This window comes from Mya arenaria, chromosome 4 (assembly GCF_026914265.1).
Source record: "Mya arenaria isolate MELC-2E11 chromosome 4, ASM2691426v1".
Classification (NCBI taxonomy): Eukaryota; Metazoa; Mollusca; class Bivalvia; order Myida; family Myidae; genus Mya; species Mya arenaria.
The window spans coordinates 42,251,854-42,268,516 of NC_069125.1; the positions used below are offsets into that span (position 1 = coordinate 42,251,854).

At 37.4% G+C, this 16,663-nt stretch overlaps 2 protein-coding genes across 2 annotated transcripts; one reads left to right on the forward strand and one right to left on the reverse strand.

Moving 5' to 3' along the window:
* Positions 1–311: 311 nt before the first annotated feature.
* On the reverse strand, positions 312–2,591 carry LOC128232992 (agrin-like). The gene is made up of 4 exons (XM_052946836.1): positions 2,483–2,591; positions 1,898–2,012; positions 1,239–1,448; positions 312–471 (listed from the first exon to the last, which is right to left on the reverse strand). The coding sequence occupies exons 1-4, from the start codon at positions 2,529–2,531 to the stop codon at positions 393–395; spliced, it is 453 nt and encodes a 150-aa protein (XP_052802796.1). The 5' UTR covers positions 2,532–2,591; the 3' UTR covers positions 312–392.
* On the forward strand, positions 441–16,160 carry LOC128230811 (agrin-like). Its single transcript, XM_052943253.1, has 5 exons — positions 441–1,458; positions 3,700–3,744; positions 5,036–5,150; positions 5,667–5,885; positions 16,082–16,160. The coding sequence occupies exons 2-5, from the start codon at positions 3,708–3,710 to the stop codon at positions 16,158–16,160; spliced, it is 450 nt and encodes a 149-aa protein (XP_052799213.1). The 5' UTR covers positions 441–1,458; positions 3,700–3,707.
* Positions 16,161–16,663: the final 503 nt, after the last annotated feature.

Sequence of the window (16,663 nt, forward strand, 5' to 3'; positions counted from 1 at the left end):
AGGTCAAATTTAAAATTGATTTAGGTCCGTCAAAAAGTAGGTCGTACTAGGTCACATGATATTGCAACCCCTATTGATGTTCTATCCGATGTCCCTGATCATTGGTCAGAATGTTTGCTACTGTGAACTTGATGAGAAGTTTGATTTTTTTTAAAACAGTGTTTTGACCTCGTTTTATGCATCTGTGATCAACGAGTAAAATGTAATCTTTCATAGATCATGGAGACGCACGCACTTTCATAAAGGTAAAATACGTTTAATTAAAATGCTTGTATTTAAGTTGAGTACAACACCGGTAAAACGACACGGTATTTGTAAAATGCATGCATTTAATGTAGCACTTCAATGAATTCAAGGAACAAGGAAATCCAAACTAAATACATAATGTAGGCCTATGGGTTAAGGCTACAGTCGCCGTAGGTTACAAGGGTGAGATCACGATGGGTGCACTTGGATTTCTCGTACTCACAACTGAAAGAAAAGAGATACATGGGTTGTTTGTTTATTTAAGTTTATCAAGGTCTTCTCGCACCCATTGGCTGCATTATGGCTTGACTCCACCGTGACGCCATCACGACTTAAATTGTGTTTTAAATGCCATCAGTGCCATAAGATGAAAATGACTGCACTAAGTCAAATGCTGATATATGAGTTTCTATGAAACGTAGTGAAATACAAGATATCTGAGTGCTATTACCCAGCCTTTTGTGAATATACATGTACCTCTTTGATCTTTATCAACTCGGCGTAAAGCCCCAATTCAGGGGATACAACTTTCCTGGGTTTAACCAGTACCCAGAACACCATTTTCCCAGTACTACCCTTATAATGCCGACCGCAAGTAAATTGAGCTATTTGTACACAAAGCGAACGCTTTACCACTGAGCTTTAGGGGCGGTCATACACGGGTTATTTGTAGCCACAAACTGCAGGTATGTAGATAAATTTGGACGATGAAGCGACTGTATACGATCATGAGGCTCATGGCATCCAAAAATGCAAATGTGCATGTGTTTTGGTTAACGCATTTATAATAGTGGATTTGCGGCATAGTACGTTCTCCTCCTAGTTAGGATTTATACTAAGGCGTTTCTGCTTCGACTTTGTTCTTTTAAATGAATATTGTTACTCCTCTCTAAACGCTGAAACTGCAGTGCACGAATGGATGAGGTATTTCCAAAGATACATCAGTGACAGGAATGAATTTACAGTCAACACAAATGTAAACGGGAACTCACAAGTTCGTGTAGGTGCGACCGTCGCTGGCGCAAACCTTGGAAACCTCGGTCGGGCAATCTTTGTGGCTGAGGCTCGTGCACAGGAAGTCGAACACCACATCACCACCGGCCACGGGATTCACCGTGGTACCGCCGGGGGCTGTCGAGCACGCACCCGGGTGTTTCAGGTCAAGCGCCTTGTTCAGGCAGTGTGCCTTGCTGAACTCGCACCTATCGACGGGTAGGGACAAATGTAAAGTAGTTTTCACTTGAATAGAACAAAACAGCTCCGAACATTTGAATACCAGAAGTACATAGACATATGTATTCATACCAGCAGCGTATTATACATAACGAATCGGCCCGCACATGTGTAGTCTGGCGTGAACTGAACAGTAAGAGCTCTATTCAATTATAACTTATCTAATATGCTTATATTTAAATTTTAGTGCACCACCCGGGTTATTGTATAAACTGCTGTTAAAGCAATTGTTGAAAGTCCTTATTGTCCTGATGTACCATATTTAGGCAACACTACGCAGGAATAAACGGATAAACGGATGTTAAATAGTTGCCAGTGCGGCCAAGTACTGCTGCCGCTGAATGTTAATTGACACAAGTAAATTTCGGATTGGTTACTAGAGTGTAACTAATAAGCCCAAAAATATCGGTGGCCTTACTTATTTCTGTAAGTAACGCCATCTGTTCCGCATGTGACGTCATCTTGGAATGTGTCACAGTCCACACTCGCCTCCGTAACCCATGAACAGCGGTAGAACGTCGCCCCGAACACACCTGCGCATGCGCATATAAATTAAATGTATTTTACATTGTTGACCAATGGGAATTCAGTAATGTTCATAATTTTGGCTAGTTTATATTCCATAGAACGCTAGCTAACTTACTATCATTATACAATCTTCTTTAGAATGCAATACTTATGCCCCGTCTCCTCGAAAATCGCTTACATGGCATTTTACCACAATTATTGTGCATATTGTAAAACAAACTTATTTTTTAATTCTTGTTTTATTCAGATAAAAAATAGAATTCTTAAAACATATGTTCAATCCGTCTGAATGTTTTGATTTTTAATCACTTCTGTGGCAAAACAAAAATAGAGCAAGTATTCAAGGTTGGCCTGTGTTTCTTTGTAATTAAAGAAAACAGGCAAAGTAAAGGTATAAATACGTAAATAAATATACAAATAAGTAAAAACAATAAGTGAATACATAAATAAAAAGCCTCAGAAGTTTTCATAATACCTTGAACAGCAAACAAGCAAAACAGCGCTACTTCAGTCTTCATTCTCATCAGGTACAGGTTAATACTATTTCTGATGAAAACCAAAATTAACGCTCCTCTTTGACCAACTTTAGGAGGTCGTGTTATTTAATTCGATGATAACGAGTCACATGTTCTACCAAAATTGGAACAGAAAACAAGACAAGGCTGTACTAGTAACCTTAAAGCCTGTCAAACCATATATTTTGATCACGTAAATCACGACGGTGTTTAAACATTACATCATCATCGTCGTCGTTGTCATCATCAATAGCAGCAGCAGTACCACCACCACCATCATCATCACCACCACCACCACCACCATCATCACCACCACCACCATCATCATCACCACCACCACCATCATCATCATCAAAACAACTGCGACAGGCAGTGGAAAAGTATCACATACTCATACACAATACTAGATATATTAACTAAGGACACAACCTTTTTCAAGACAAATCCTTGTTTGTTTTTGTATTTTTAACTTATTTTTAATTGTTTGGATCATACGTGTTTGCTCGGAGTTATTGTTTATTTTTTCTTTAAATTAAACTTCGCCGAAACAGGTAAGGTAAATAGATAGAAAAATATAGTATTAATTTAATAAGAATAATGATATAAACTGGTGGCCACAGAAAGTGGACGGATATTCATGGCAACGAACTTAAAATCCACCTATTCATTCTATTTCTTTTCTCCTTCCCAGAGATATTTACGCATCAATGAGAGAAGCATTAGATTCGCGATTGGACGTTAGATCCGAGATTAGGCAGTTGATCCGCGATTCAAAGTCAGATCCGCGATTCGGAGTCAGATCCCCGATTCGAAGTCAGATCTGCGATTCGACGTCAGATCCGCGATTCGACGTTCGACGTTAGATCCGCGATTCGACGTCAGATCCGCGATTCGACGTCAGATCCACGATTCGACGTCAGCTTTGGATTTTTTTTAATTAATTGCCCCCAGCTCGACGGCGTGTATATCAAGTATTAGAACATATGACTAGTTTTATATAACGTTTTAGAAATAAAGGAATGAGGAAATTGACCTTAATATTTCCATGTATCTGATTACGTTACACGGTCTTATCAACAATTCTATATCTGTCCAAGTGTGTACTAATATTGAGAACAATTAAATAACGTTTATGAGCTCTGCAATAAAGGTCACTTGAGAAACACAGCTCTTTCAGAAAATACCATGATCAGCTTTTTGGTTGCTACAGTTTTGTTGGCGGGTAAGTCTACACTTAAGATATGTTATACTTTCTTACTTACCGAAACACAAACGTATAGTAGTTGTATGCGTATACTGGCATACTTATGTAAACTTGAACCTCGGAACTATGAGCAGAAGTGAACTACAGATCGAACAAGCTCAACATTCGGACTTTGTCATTGAATAATCACAACACTTAACAACTTACTCTTTTAGTTTCTTTTTGCAATAATTTCAAGCCTACAACATGTTTCGATGTATTTCAAAGAATTATCCTACCTTGTACGGCTGTTCAAATAAGTTCATGTATTGAAAAAGGGATAGATCATGCTACAATAGTTCATATCTATTTAGACATATACTAGTGTTAATCAATGTTTCAGAAATATATATATATATATATATATATATATATATATATATATATATATATATATATATATATATGACTGGACACACCTCCCTCTCCCCTACATCAGTCAGGAGCGGATCCTGGGGACGAATAAGAGTAGGCGGATCTTGGGGGGGGGGGGGGGTGCTAACTTCAGAACTGAAATTTATTTGGTTTAAACTGTTGATAAGGGTGTTTTGGGTTACTCCCCCAAGACAGGGTAACGATTTCTAGGCGAAAGTGATGAATATAGGGCGCATTTTATCACCTTTTTCTCATATATTGAAATAAAAAGTAAACTTGGACGGTTTTATGTGGGGGCGCCGTGTTCGCCCCTTGTATCTGCTAATGCATCTATTTTCTGAGCGGGAGTTGCGTAGGAATTGGTTAAGTCGATATATAAGAGTGCAGCACATACGGCATCGCCTACATCGTTGGACTGTTAATCGGACAACCCGGGTTCGATTCCCGGGTGGACCAGGTCACTTCTGTTGTGATTGGTTATGAAATCCTTTCTACGACCATTCGCACTGTACCACTGCCCCTGGCATGTACAGAAGTTGTCAGTTCCTTGCAGAGGTGAAGGCACCTAGTACTGGTTCACCGCCCAGGAAAGATGGTGGTTGAACTGTCACTCTGGGACCCTTCAATGTGCTCACGCCGGGACCCGGAGTATAAACTACTAACACCACCACCGGCATCGCCTACAGATACACTGTCCTTATATTATAATATTTACACATTCTTCCTACCCCCGACTCCATCAGGTGTTGCGCAGTGCTAGGTCTTGAATTGTCAGTCGGTCTTGCATAACATATGAAGCGCTTTGAATGGTTTTGACATGGTACGGCATACGCATAAAACACGTATACCCATGTATAAATTAAGCATTTCTCTATTTTCTGTCCCACTTCATCAGCTGGCGTTGCGCATGGCCAGGTTTTGAGCTGCCAGTCATTCGTCCTCAGCCTGGACTGCACCACCTACAGCGCTATGCAGGAATGCGGCACAAACGGCATTACCTACGCCAACAGGTTGGGGAAGTGGCACACAATGCCATTTTAGATTGGTGGTCATGGTACTGTGGAACAAATCAGACATTAAATACGTTTTGAATAATCTTCCTATTCAGAATACATGCGTTTTTGTCATTTCTACATGTAAGGTCTTGGAAAACTAAAAGATGTGTTATATCATAACAGTCGAACCCCGTTAGCTCGAACTCGCTTGCCTCGAATTCCTTGTTGGCTCGAATTGATGTAAAGGACCGATTTCATTACACTGAAGGAAAGCATTACCGCTTGGCTCGAATTTTTCGAGACTCGAGGAATTTTCGCCGGTCCCTGTGAGTTCGTGTCAACGATGTTCGACTGTGTTTCATACCAAATCCTAACGTTATTTTATCATTTTGATATGAAAATAAAGCCTAGGCTTATGGTAGCCAAATTATTTAACCAATAGCTTAAAATGTGGATAGTCATGCCATAAATACAATCATTTATCCCTTTTCTGCTCTCCCAATTTTGCTGACCTTGGAATCTTGCTAACAGGTGTTACTTCGCCAAGGCTCAGTGCAACGACTCCAGCCTTCACATCCTGCACGACGGCCCGTGCACTACAGCTGAGTCGTCGACCACCCCGTCCCCAGGGTCGGGCGTAGATGGGGAGACGGCGGTCCTCGATTTCTTCTGTACGGCGCTCAGCCATCGGGACTGCCCTACCGATGTGAAGCAAGTCTGCGGTTCCGATAACTGGACATACGTTAACTAGTAAGTATACAAGTAAACATTTTAAGCATATAATAATTGCAACACAAAACATTAATCACGGCTAATGAGTACTCAAAGTAGTATAATTATGCTTTGTATAATTTTAGAAATTATAAACATATAAAGAATACACACACGCGCGCACGCACACCAGCGATGTCCCCTTAACAGGAATGGCGAAGAGATAATCTACAATAACTATTTATTTTTCGTAATGTATTCGAATGTTGTTGTAAATATCTAATAATATCGTTAAATGATTGATTTAGTTTATGCTATTTTGATTATTGACTTAATTAGACGTCTGGATGCTCAATCTCCTTGCCCGAATTCAACTTTCATTCTCACGTATATTAACTTTACGTAAAGCTTTGATGTGTATGAAATAAATAAATAAGATTTTTTACAAACGTCCATGATTGGACCGCACTCACTGCATATGGTATTTTAATACATGTGTTATCTTTCACATTTTCATGTTTGCGTAAATAAGTGACACTTCATTCCCTTTTGTGAATTCTGTCCTGCTGTTTTCCTCAAAGCCAACTGCTTTCCTCTCCCCGGTCCACTTTCTACCGGACCAACTTGAACCGGTTCGCTTTATTTTAGACCAATAAGAAATGGGATCTGAATTCCTCGTTCATTTTAACTCCGTGTTTGTTTTAATTTAGTGTTACGCTGACGTTTTAAAATTTATCATTTCAATTGAATTATTCGTAAATTGGTTGTGATAAATGTGAATACCATTAACATGGGATACCACAGTAGCGAATGGCATGCATGTCCGTATTTTTTTCCAACGAATGATTCATATATTTGCTTTTATGTTTGTTAAAGCTGCATCTCACGGATTGAACGTTATGACAACTTGTTTTGTTTTTTTATCTTGGAACGAGCTAATTTACGCGAAATTGCATGGAAACCAGTGATACAGTTTTGGAGGTCATAAGAGTTGCATTACACATATGTTTACTGCAAAGTGTACTGCGCCGGGTGCACGTTTCCATAGTATTAAAATGAGCCGTTTAGAGAAAAGGGCAATACAAACACATTCAGCATTAACATGTAACGAAAGAAAATACTTAGCCGGTAAAACGGTATATATATTGTTACACTTAACAACTCTATATTATTATGAGTACGCCAGTCCTGTTTATTTTGCATCATCCCTCGTATAAGACTGCTGACAAAATATCAGATCGCAGATTTACATATTTACATGTATGTTCAAAAAATGATGTGTTATGTCTTTTTCTTAAACCGTTAGTAACGCTTTTTGCCATTAAACATTAATTTTTGAACGGAAATATGAAAATCTGTGATCTAATCTTTTGTCAGCAGTCTTATATCACTGGTTTGCACGTGCACGTATGTAGGCCAAAAATGGCTCATTCCAAGACAAAAATAACAAAAGTTGTAAAAGCGGTTAATTTTTGAGAGTGCAACTTTAAAATAATAAGTATAGTACCAATATCAGTTGTTGAGCTGTTCAATTGTAGGTTGTCAAGTCTCAAAGTCTAATGTTCATTATCCAGGAAATAAAAGACTGGTATTAACCCAACTTTATCGTTTTTTATTGAATTTTCCAGCTGCGAGTATGACAAACAGAGATGCACTCATCGTGACCTTCACATACAAAACTTCGGCGCATGCGCAACCACTCCATAGCCTCTGTCACGTGTCACGTAGAATTTTCGAATAAAATTTACGAGTTACCATCGTTACATAATTTTATGCATCTATTGCCCTGCCTGGATTTTGAGTTTTATCGAAACGTAATAATAAGATATAGTTGTTTTATATAATGCATATAACGTAAGTGTGGACCTTCACCAGTAAGTACTGAGGCTTGATTTGTGTCTGCACAAATAAAACAAAAACAATTGAACGAACTAAGTACCTAAACTGGAAATATTTTTACCTCTGCGTTTCGTCCTGTAATAAGGCAATACGTGGAAAATTGTTTGCTTCACCAGAAGCGATACACAAGTCATTCTCGGCGAACCGGAGGAGGTATTCACACAAACCTCTTAAATATGATTGCAACACATACAATGTATTCAACAACTAGGTCGTTGGAAGTCGATTGCATATCTAAAGTACATCCGGCAATATCAAGTCAGGTACTAGGTGTCTCTAGTTATTCCCCGACATTCAATATGACTTTTGGTGTGCAATTCGAGGGGTGAAAGCAAAAAGGTTCTATCTTCTTCTTTATTTAATGTCACTTAAAACCTTTTTACTTTCACCCTCGAATTGCATGTTGCTAATTTCCTCCCAATGAATCGGTGGGAGTTCACATTGGACTATTTACCCACAATGACACAGTAGGAAATTTTAACGGTGTTACCTACCGTGATGAAGCGGAGATCCAAATCTAACTGTGTTACTCAATATGACAACGCGGAGGTCAACCTATCTTGATGAAGCGGGAGTTCAAAAATAACTGGTTTACCTAACGTGACAAAGTGGAGGTCCAATTATATCTGCGTTATCCAACCTGAGCAAAGGTCCGATAAAGCAATAATGTTTCGTTTATTTCATAAAAATGTTTGGGGTTTCATTTATAAGTCTTTTATGTACTTTTACATTTTATGTAACTTGCCTGTGTAACACGTATTTTGTCAACTTTTATTCCCAGTCTTTGTTTTGGTGGGGTCTAATTGAGATTGTTGTATGGCATTTTATGAGCACCAGTCAATTATAACTACGCCCCCAGGTCCGGGGGTATACCGGGGATAGCGGGGGAAATGGGCATGTTTTACCTTCCAGGTGGTCCCGCAGTGCCGAGTGAATGGTTTTGTTTTTCGCTCCGAAAATAGAGGGGAATGTGCCTTACCTAGGTATCCCGGGGTGTGGGGGGGGGGCATTTGGTGGGTATTTTACCAGCAGTTTGTCCCCGCAGGGCGGGGGTTTTACCCAGGATTTACTGGACCAGAAGTCAAAGTCCCCGCTATTCTTCGGACCTGGGGGCTATGGTTACAATTGACTGGTGCATAACATGAGAAGAAGTGGTATTCTTTTTTTCAAGACTCACGACTACTCTACTAAGTACTAAGGCATATATTTATACTCCTCAACATAGTTCAAGGACCTCATTTTGTTATGGGTATGTCTTATATAGTGTCAGAGGCAATTATATGCATTTTAATAAAATGTGTACAGATGGAATTTATAATTACATTTAACGAAATACGATGAATATAGGTAAAATAAAAGTACTGAAAGCGTTGAAAGGCTGTAGGTGCGACACACGTGGTTTTACTTTTTTTAAGTTGTGTTCAGAGGCAATAACAATCGAATCCAAAAAATATTTTGAGTGGCCAAAATAACCCATTAGTTCCTGTCATTACCTTAAGACAGTTAGTTAGTTTCATTACAGTAACTGATAAACCTGTATGTACTAGAATAGCTGAACTTGCTTTCATATCGAAAGTTTATTGCTAGTGTAAAGTTTATTGGATGGAACCAAATATGGGCTAAGGACGTATTGAGTATTTATAGAAGATAAAGTAACGCAGGCTGTTTTAGTCAGCGTATTTTCATTTTCTGCGAAATAATCTATTCTTATCTATTTCACTCGTTTCAAGATATATTGACGATTCTTTGGCTTGTTAATACACATAAACGTTGGAATCTTAAGGACGTTTTTAAATACAGCGGTTTTTTAATTCGCACTATTTTAAACTGCATAACACCATACGTCCCATTTTGTAGCACCTTATGTGAAACTAAAAAGGGGCTTTGACGATACCTGATTTCAATTGGCGGTACTTCAGTCTCTAGGCCTACAAATGAGCAACGAAAGATAAATAGAAACGTTTAGATACCTTTCAAAATGCAATGATTTGGATTATATGGGCATGGTACAAGTCCTATTAGAATGTCCATAGAACTACAAACATTCGTCAAAATGGAGATACTTGGCATACTAGTTGAATATTTTATATGTTTTTAATCAAAAATATTGTTCTCGTCTTAAAGTTTGAACGGTACATGGCAAGGAGATAATTGTTGGCGTGTTTTATGCGGATAGAAAAAGAACGACGCATTCCACTCCGTTTGAAGTTATAACAAAATACATATAGCGTCCTGAATTTTTTTTAGAGATTAGTTAGCATACTAAAAGAGACCACCCGCAGCAGATGGCTGTTATATGACAAGTTGCCTTGTTTCAGGCGTATGAGTCTGTAAACTGCATATATGGACAGTTTCTAAATGTAGATTATAAGTTTCTGTGTCGGCTGTCCAATTTGCCAATGTTTTTATTGCTATTGTTATTTTAACAACTCCTGCATATTTTAATTAATTATTTCATACAAAGAATGACTGCTATCGTCAATTCCGCCATTGCCACCGGCGCTACCATAACAGTTGACTGGCTCACATGCTATTACTATAAATTGGCGAATACGGCTTCGGAACAACAAACCAGTCAAGATCTGCTGCATTCGTACTCTTAACTGGTCGTTTTTCTTTCGTTTCGCACCAAAATCAATACGGTCGGGAAAATAATTTTGAAAATAAAGTGAAATTCATTTATTATTTTTTTTGTACTTTTCGGAAAATTGGACCCGCCGGTTTTGTAAACCAATTTATATAAAAGTAGTGGCCTTAAAGACAGATTTGACTATTAACATAAATCTAAATCACTGCCCGCAAATCCATGACAACCACGAATTGTCGCATATCCATACGCAATAATTTCCACTAAGCACAAAAGAGTTCCAGCAAAAAATACATTTTTTCTTAATATTGTTTAACTGAGGTGGGAGAAAAAGTATCTACCATAGCCGCTCGTGTAAGATAGGCCATGGAAGATCCTTTTTTATCTCACCGACTGTGGACCGGAAATTATATTAACTAGATGATCAGTTATAATGATACTTACTAGGTGGAATTCGCAAATCATAACTAGATAACCAGTTACTGTTAGAAGCCAAAATACATTTAAAGATAAAACAAATATTATAAAGTCAATATGTTATTTATAAAGTGGAAGTCGCAAACCATTACTAGATAACCTGTTAGTGTTGTACAACATAATAAAGGTAACGGGTGGCAATTCTCGGCACTTCCAAGCCTGCTTTTAGTCTTATGTTAGTTATCTTATCGAATTAGTTTCGCGAATATTAACAAGAGTGCTATATAATTATCGCAAAAATAAGTGGTTAACACGAAGTCATTCACGAACGTAATAAGGTTATCTTACGCCAGTAATATTCAACCGTAGTAAGGCGTTTGCTTGACTCTGGGCAAATATAAGCCTATCGTGCATAAGCGCAGACAGAGTGTAAATAATGTCATGCAGTTACTGTTCTATTCTTCTATTTAGATGCAGACTATTCATATCCAGGCGGACTTCTTCCTTGGGAAAAGGGACTACCAAACTGCACAACAACGACAGTCATCACGAAAACAACAACGAAAGCACTAACTGGCGTAAGAAAATCACCCACATCAATGACGACGGCTGCAGTAAACACGACAGGTTCACGTTACTATGACAGTACTTCTCGGAAAAAGGGACTAACAAATAGCACAGCAACGACAGCCATCATGAAAACAACAACGAAAGCAATAACTGGCGTAAGAAAACCATCTACATCAAGGACGACAGCTGCAGAGACCACGGCTGGTTCACATTACTATGACAGTACTCCTTGGCATAAGGGACTACCAAATAACAAAACAACGACAGTCATCACGAAAACAACAACGAAAGCACTAACTGGCATAGGCAAATCATCCAAATCAATGACGACGGCTGCAGTAAGCACGACAGGTTCACGTAACTATGACAAGAATTCAGCAACTGGAATCATCCAATGTGGTCCGTTGTCCATGGTTTGCCTTGCATTGGTATTTGGCTATAGTTGAATGTTAAATGCCTAGTTATTGAAGATGCAAAACCTGCTGAACCTAAATTTAATGATGCGAGATAATTTAGATTGACACAAAATATTGTCAGTGACTTTGTATGTGGTTTGTCAAATATGAATAAAATATGACAAAGTTTTACATGAAGTTTTGAATTCATTGGACTGTTTCTTTTATTATCCCATCTGTTAGTTTTCACTCATCGTTATGTTGACCCTAACAAACAATTTAATATACTTAAATGGAACTTGTAAAAAATATTATTGCAGTGGTGAATTTGTTCACGCTAACAATAAACCCAACTAATCTCGAGAAACGCTGGCATTTTTATTATGGGGAAGATCTAGACAGTAACGATACAATAGTGGGGTGACACGAGTCCCTACTTATAAATGGTATCCTATAACTATGTCACGCGTAACATGTGGACATCCACTACACGTACGTTTATCCCTGTGATCTTGCGAGTTTGCTACTAACAAATTTGTTTAAGGGATAGTGTCAAAGCATACATACAAAATATTCACTAAAAAACAACAGCAACAAAAACATACACACACACGTTTTATGCATTTTTGAAGTAAACACCCTTTTTCAAGTATACGAAATGTATCGAACATCGGTAAGAACTGGTTCCGAACGAAGTACATTGCGCACATAATTCAATTTTTTTGATATACCATCGGTAAGAACTGGTTCCGAACGAAGTACATTGCGCACATTATTCAATTTATTTGAAAGATAATTGACCTTTGTTACCATGAAGAAAGACTCGGACGAATGTTGCGACTATCATAAAATGACCATAATATATTGCTCCTTTTGTAGACTCGGACAAATGTTGCGACTATCATAAAATGACCATAATATATTGCTCCTTGTGTAGACTCGGACGAATGTTGCGACTATCATAAAATGACCATAATATATTGCTCCTTGTGTAGACTCGGACGAATGTTGCGACTATCATAAAATGACCATACTATATTGCTCCTTGTGTAGACTCGGACGAATGTTGCGACTATCATAAAATGACCATACTATATTGCTCCTTGTGTAGACTAGGACGAATGTTGCGACTATCATAAAATGACCATACTATATTGCTCCTTGTGTAGACTAGGACGAATGTTGCGACTATCATAAAATGACCATAATATATTGCTCCTTGTGTAGACTAGGACGAATGTTGCGACTATCATAAAATGACCATAATATATTGCTCCTTGTGTAGACTAGGACGAATGTTGCGACTATCATAAAATGACCATAATATATTGCTCCTTGTGTAGACTAGGACGAATGTTGCGACTATCATAAAATGACCATAATATATTGCTCCTTGTGTAGACTAGGACGAATGTTGCGACTATCATAAAATGACCATAATATATTGCTCCTTGTGTAGACTAGGACGAATGTTGCGACTATCATAAAATGACCATAATATATTGCTCCTTGTGTAGACTAGGACGAATGTTGCGACTATCATAAAATGACCATACTATATTGCTCCTTGTGTAGACTAGGACGAATGTTGCGACTATCATAAAATGACCATACTATATTGCTCCTTGTGTAGACTAGGACGAATGTTGCGACTATCATAAAATGACCATACTATATTGCTCCTTGTGTAGACTAGGACGAATGTTGCGACTATCATAAAATGACCATACTATATTGCTCCTTGTGTAGACTAGGACGAATGTTGCGACTATCATAAAATGACCATACTATATTGCTCCTTGTGTAGACTAGGACGAATGTTGCGACTATCATAAAATGACCATAATATATTGCTCCTTGTGTAGACTAGGACGAATGTTGCGACTATCATAAAATGACCATACTATATTGCTCCTTGTGTAGACTAGGACGAATGTTGCGACTATCATAAAATGACCATAATATATTGCTCCTTGTGTAGACTAGGACGAATGTTGCGACTATCATAAAATGACCATAATACATTGCTCCTTGTGTAGACTAGGACGAATATTGCGACTATCTTAAAATGACCATAATATATTGCTCCTTGTGTATTAGAGATGCTCATAATTGTCAAATTTGGATCCATTCCTTTTTTAAACCAAATGTGATGAAATATTTATTTGCAAAATGTGTTCAGCTCCCTAACATACCATTCGTAAAAAAGAAGTTACTATTTCATCGTATTTGTTTTACCATTAAAAACATTGTAACCTAATTATATATGAAAAGCTGAACTTTTGACAATTTCACAACAGACCTTTCTGCACAAGTTACGGATTTCAAAACTCTTACCAGAAAGGAATGAGATACAATTAAATAGCTCCACGAAGTACTGCACCGATTGAGGGTCAACCATTACATCGCTTGTTACTATCTTAATCAGAAATACGAGGCTATCAGTTAAAACAAACAGCTATAGCATTGTTCATTGATGGCATGACAGAGCATTAACAAGCTTTTAAGCCATTCTGAAGATGTCAGATCGTACGTAATACTATATGTTTGCATAGATGCATTCAGAAAACTTAATAGATAACAACTGAAACAAATTGATCATAGTTATTTGGTGTAAGACGTGAACAAATGTTGATGGTAGTGTATTTAACTACGTATATCCGTGTTTAGATCTAATCATAATCAATAATTTATAAACTTTTTAAACTTTATAAAGTTTTAAGCAATACAAATGGAAATGATTTTCAGACTGACGTTCTGCTCTTCATTTTTTTATTCCTGACATGTTTAAGTACGTCGAAATGAGTTTGCCTTTATATTGAATATGTCATTACATATAGATAGCTAATTAACTATAAAAATCAAGTCACTGAAAGTACTGCAGGGGTGGTTGGCACGATGCCATATACATGATGAAATGTGTTCATGGTTTTGATAATTGTTTCAGTGCTTATGAACTGTTCCATAACATATACTGATGAATAATTTGTTTACTGGCATGCAATGTTAAAGGTAAATATCTCAGTTGCTAGACAACACCCTAAGTCAATTTCCCAAATGGGTACAAAATGTAAAAAAAGATCTTCAGTAATTTGTCCGAAACGTCCACAGTATATCCGGGTACGAAACCCTCCTGGTACGATACGTCCAATTTCGCATACGAATACATCTTGCATGTAAAGTTTTGCGTGCGAATACAATCTAAAATTTAACCTTTTTTCAAACTGAAGATCAAACTCAATGTATTGCAAGTATATTATCTGTCCATTTTCATCATTTTCTCAGAGTGGCATTTTTCGCACATGTGATTGAACTATTTTGTCAGCGATGGAGTCAGGCAGTTGTCGACAAATTAAAAATCATTTCACCTTTGACATACACTGCAAGACCTTGGTAAACCCCAACTGGGCTATGATATGTTATTTTACAATATCAGACTGAACCTTGAACAACCTCACAAAAATTTGAAAATGCGTTTCAATCTGTGTCATTGATGACGTCACAGTGTCGTGTAAAGCGTATTGGCTGGGTAATGTCTTATATTAAACAAGAATACAAGCAATCGGATAATCAGGGATATATGGTCGAACATAGTAGCCTTTCATCCAGGGGATGAACCAAGAATGTTTTGGTAGTTTCATGATGGATGTTTCTTTGAAGTATGTGTTTGAAACAAAACTCACATAGGATTAAGCTTCTAGGATTTGATTAACTCTCATGCACTACAAGACGCGTGTAAACGTTGCAAAATAGAGTACCAGGTTCACTTATTGAGGTATTGACTATGTTAAAAAAGAATAACGATAATCCAATCACAAGGTGATTGTGTCTTTTTGAGATCCATTTCAATTGTCAATCTTTGGTACTTCACTAATCTCGAAACTATTTACATGGACTGCATCTGTCGGATTTGTTTGTACTTAAGGTTGACAGAAGTAGACCGTTTTTTTTTTAAATTCTAACATCTTTTCCATAACAGAAACCAATTTCTCGAAATGTCTTGAGCGTAACAGGTTAAAGTTCCATTCTTCATTTAGCAAAATTGCTTTCTTGAACTTGATTTTACAAACCAAAAAAGTTTATCATGATTATCTTTTAAACAATTTCCTGACAAGTCTGAACAATCTAAACAAAGACATTGCGCAATATATAACATGATGCTGAACGTGTAATCAATGTGTCATACTCTTAAGTTCTGGGTCACTTAATACACTTTTAGGCCATTTCAACGACATCAATTCTACTACTAGTCTCTTCCCCGTAAACGAACTTGAATAGTATTCATATCCGCTCATAAAAATTTTCATAATCGAGGTGACCCCAAATTGGTATAACTAAATTAAACAAAAATGTCTTATCCTTTCCAGCTGCGAGTATGACAAACAACGATGCCCTCACCGTGACCTAAACATACAGAACTTCGGCACATGCGCCACAACTCCTTGATCTCTGTCAAGTGTCACGTGGAATAAAATTTTACCAGTTAAACTCCTCACATAATTGTATGCAACTGTTCATTTCCTGACCTTTGAGGTTAAATAACATCAGATTAATAAGGTACCGATTTACCTTTACCCGAAAGCATTGGCGCTTAAAATGTGTCCTTAAATAATTGTTTTTAAACTTACAAAAAACACATAGTGTACGTATATGACATAATTTGTTAAGGTTTAATAAATAGGTACATTTTGTCATAGAGCTGTAGGTTTATAGCTCCGTGATTTAGTTGAAAAGATTAAGTGCTAAAAAATGTAGCAAATCCTATTTGACCTTAGTCGTCCCCGATAAAACACTTCAATGTGTCAAAATTAAAGCTCTTCATTGTACATCTTTAATATATGAAAGCTGTTATAATCAAAGTAAATGGGTTCTTCTTAATCTTGACTAGTTTGATGTTGTCTTTTAAGGCAGCCGAAGAGTCATTACATGACATTGAACAAATTCCGAAG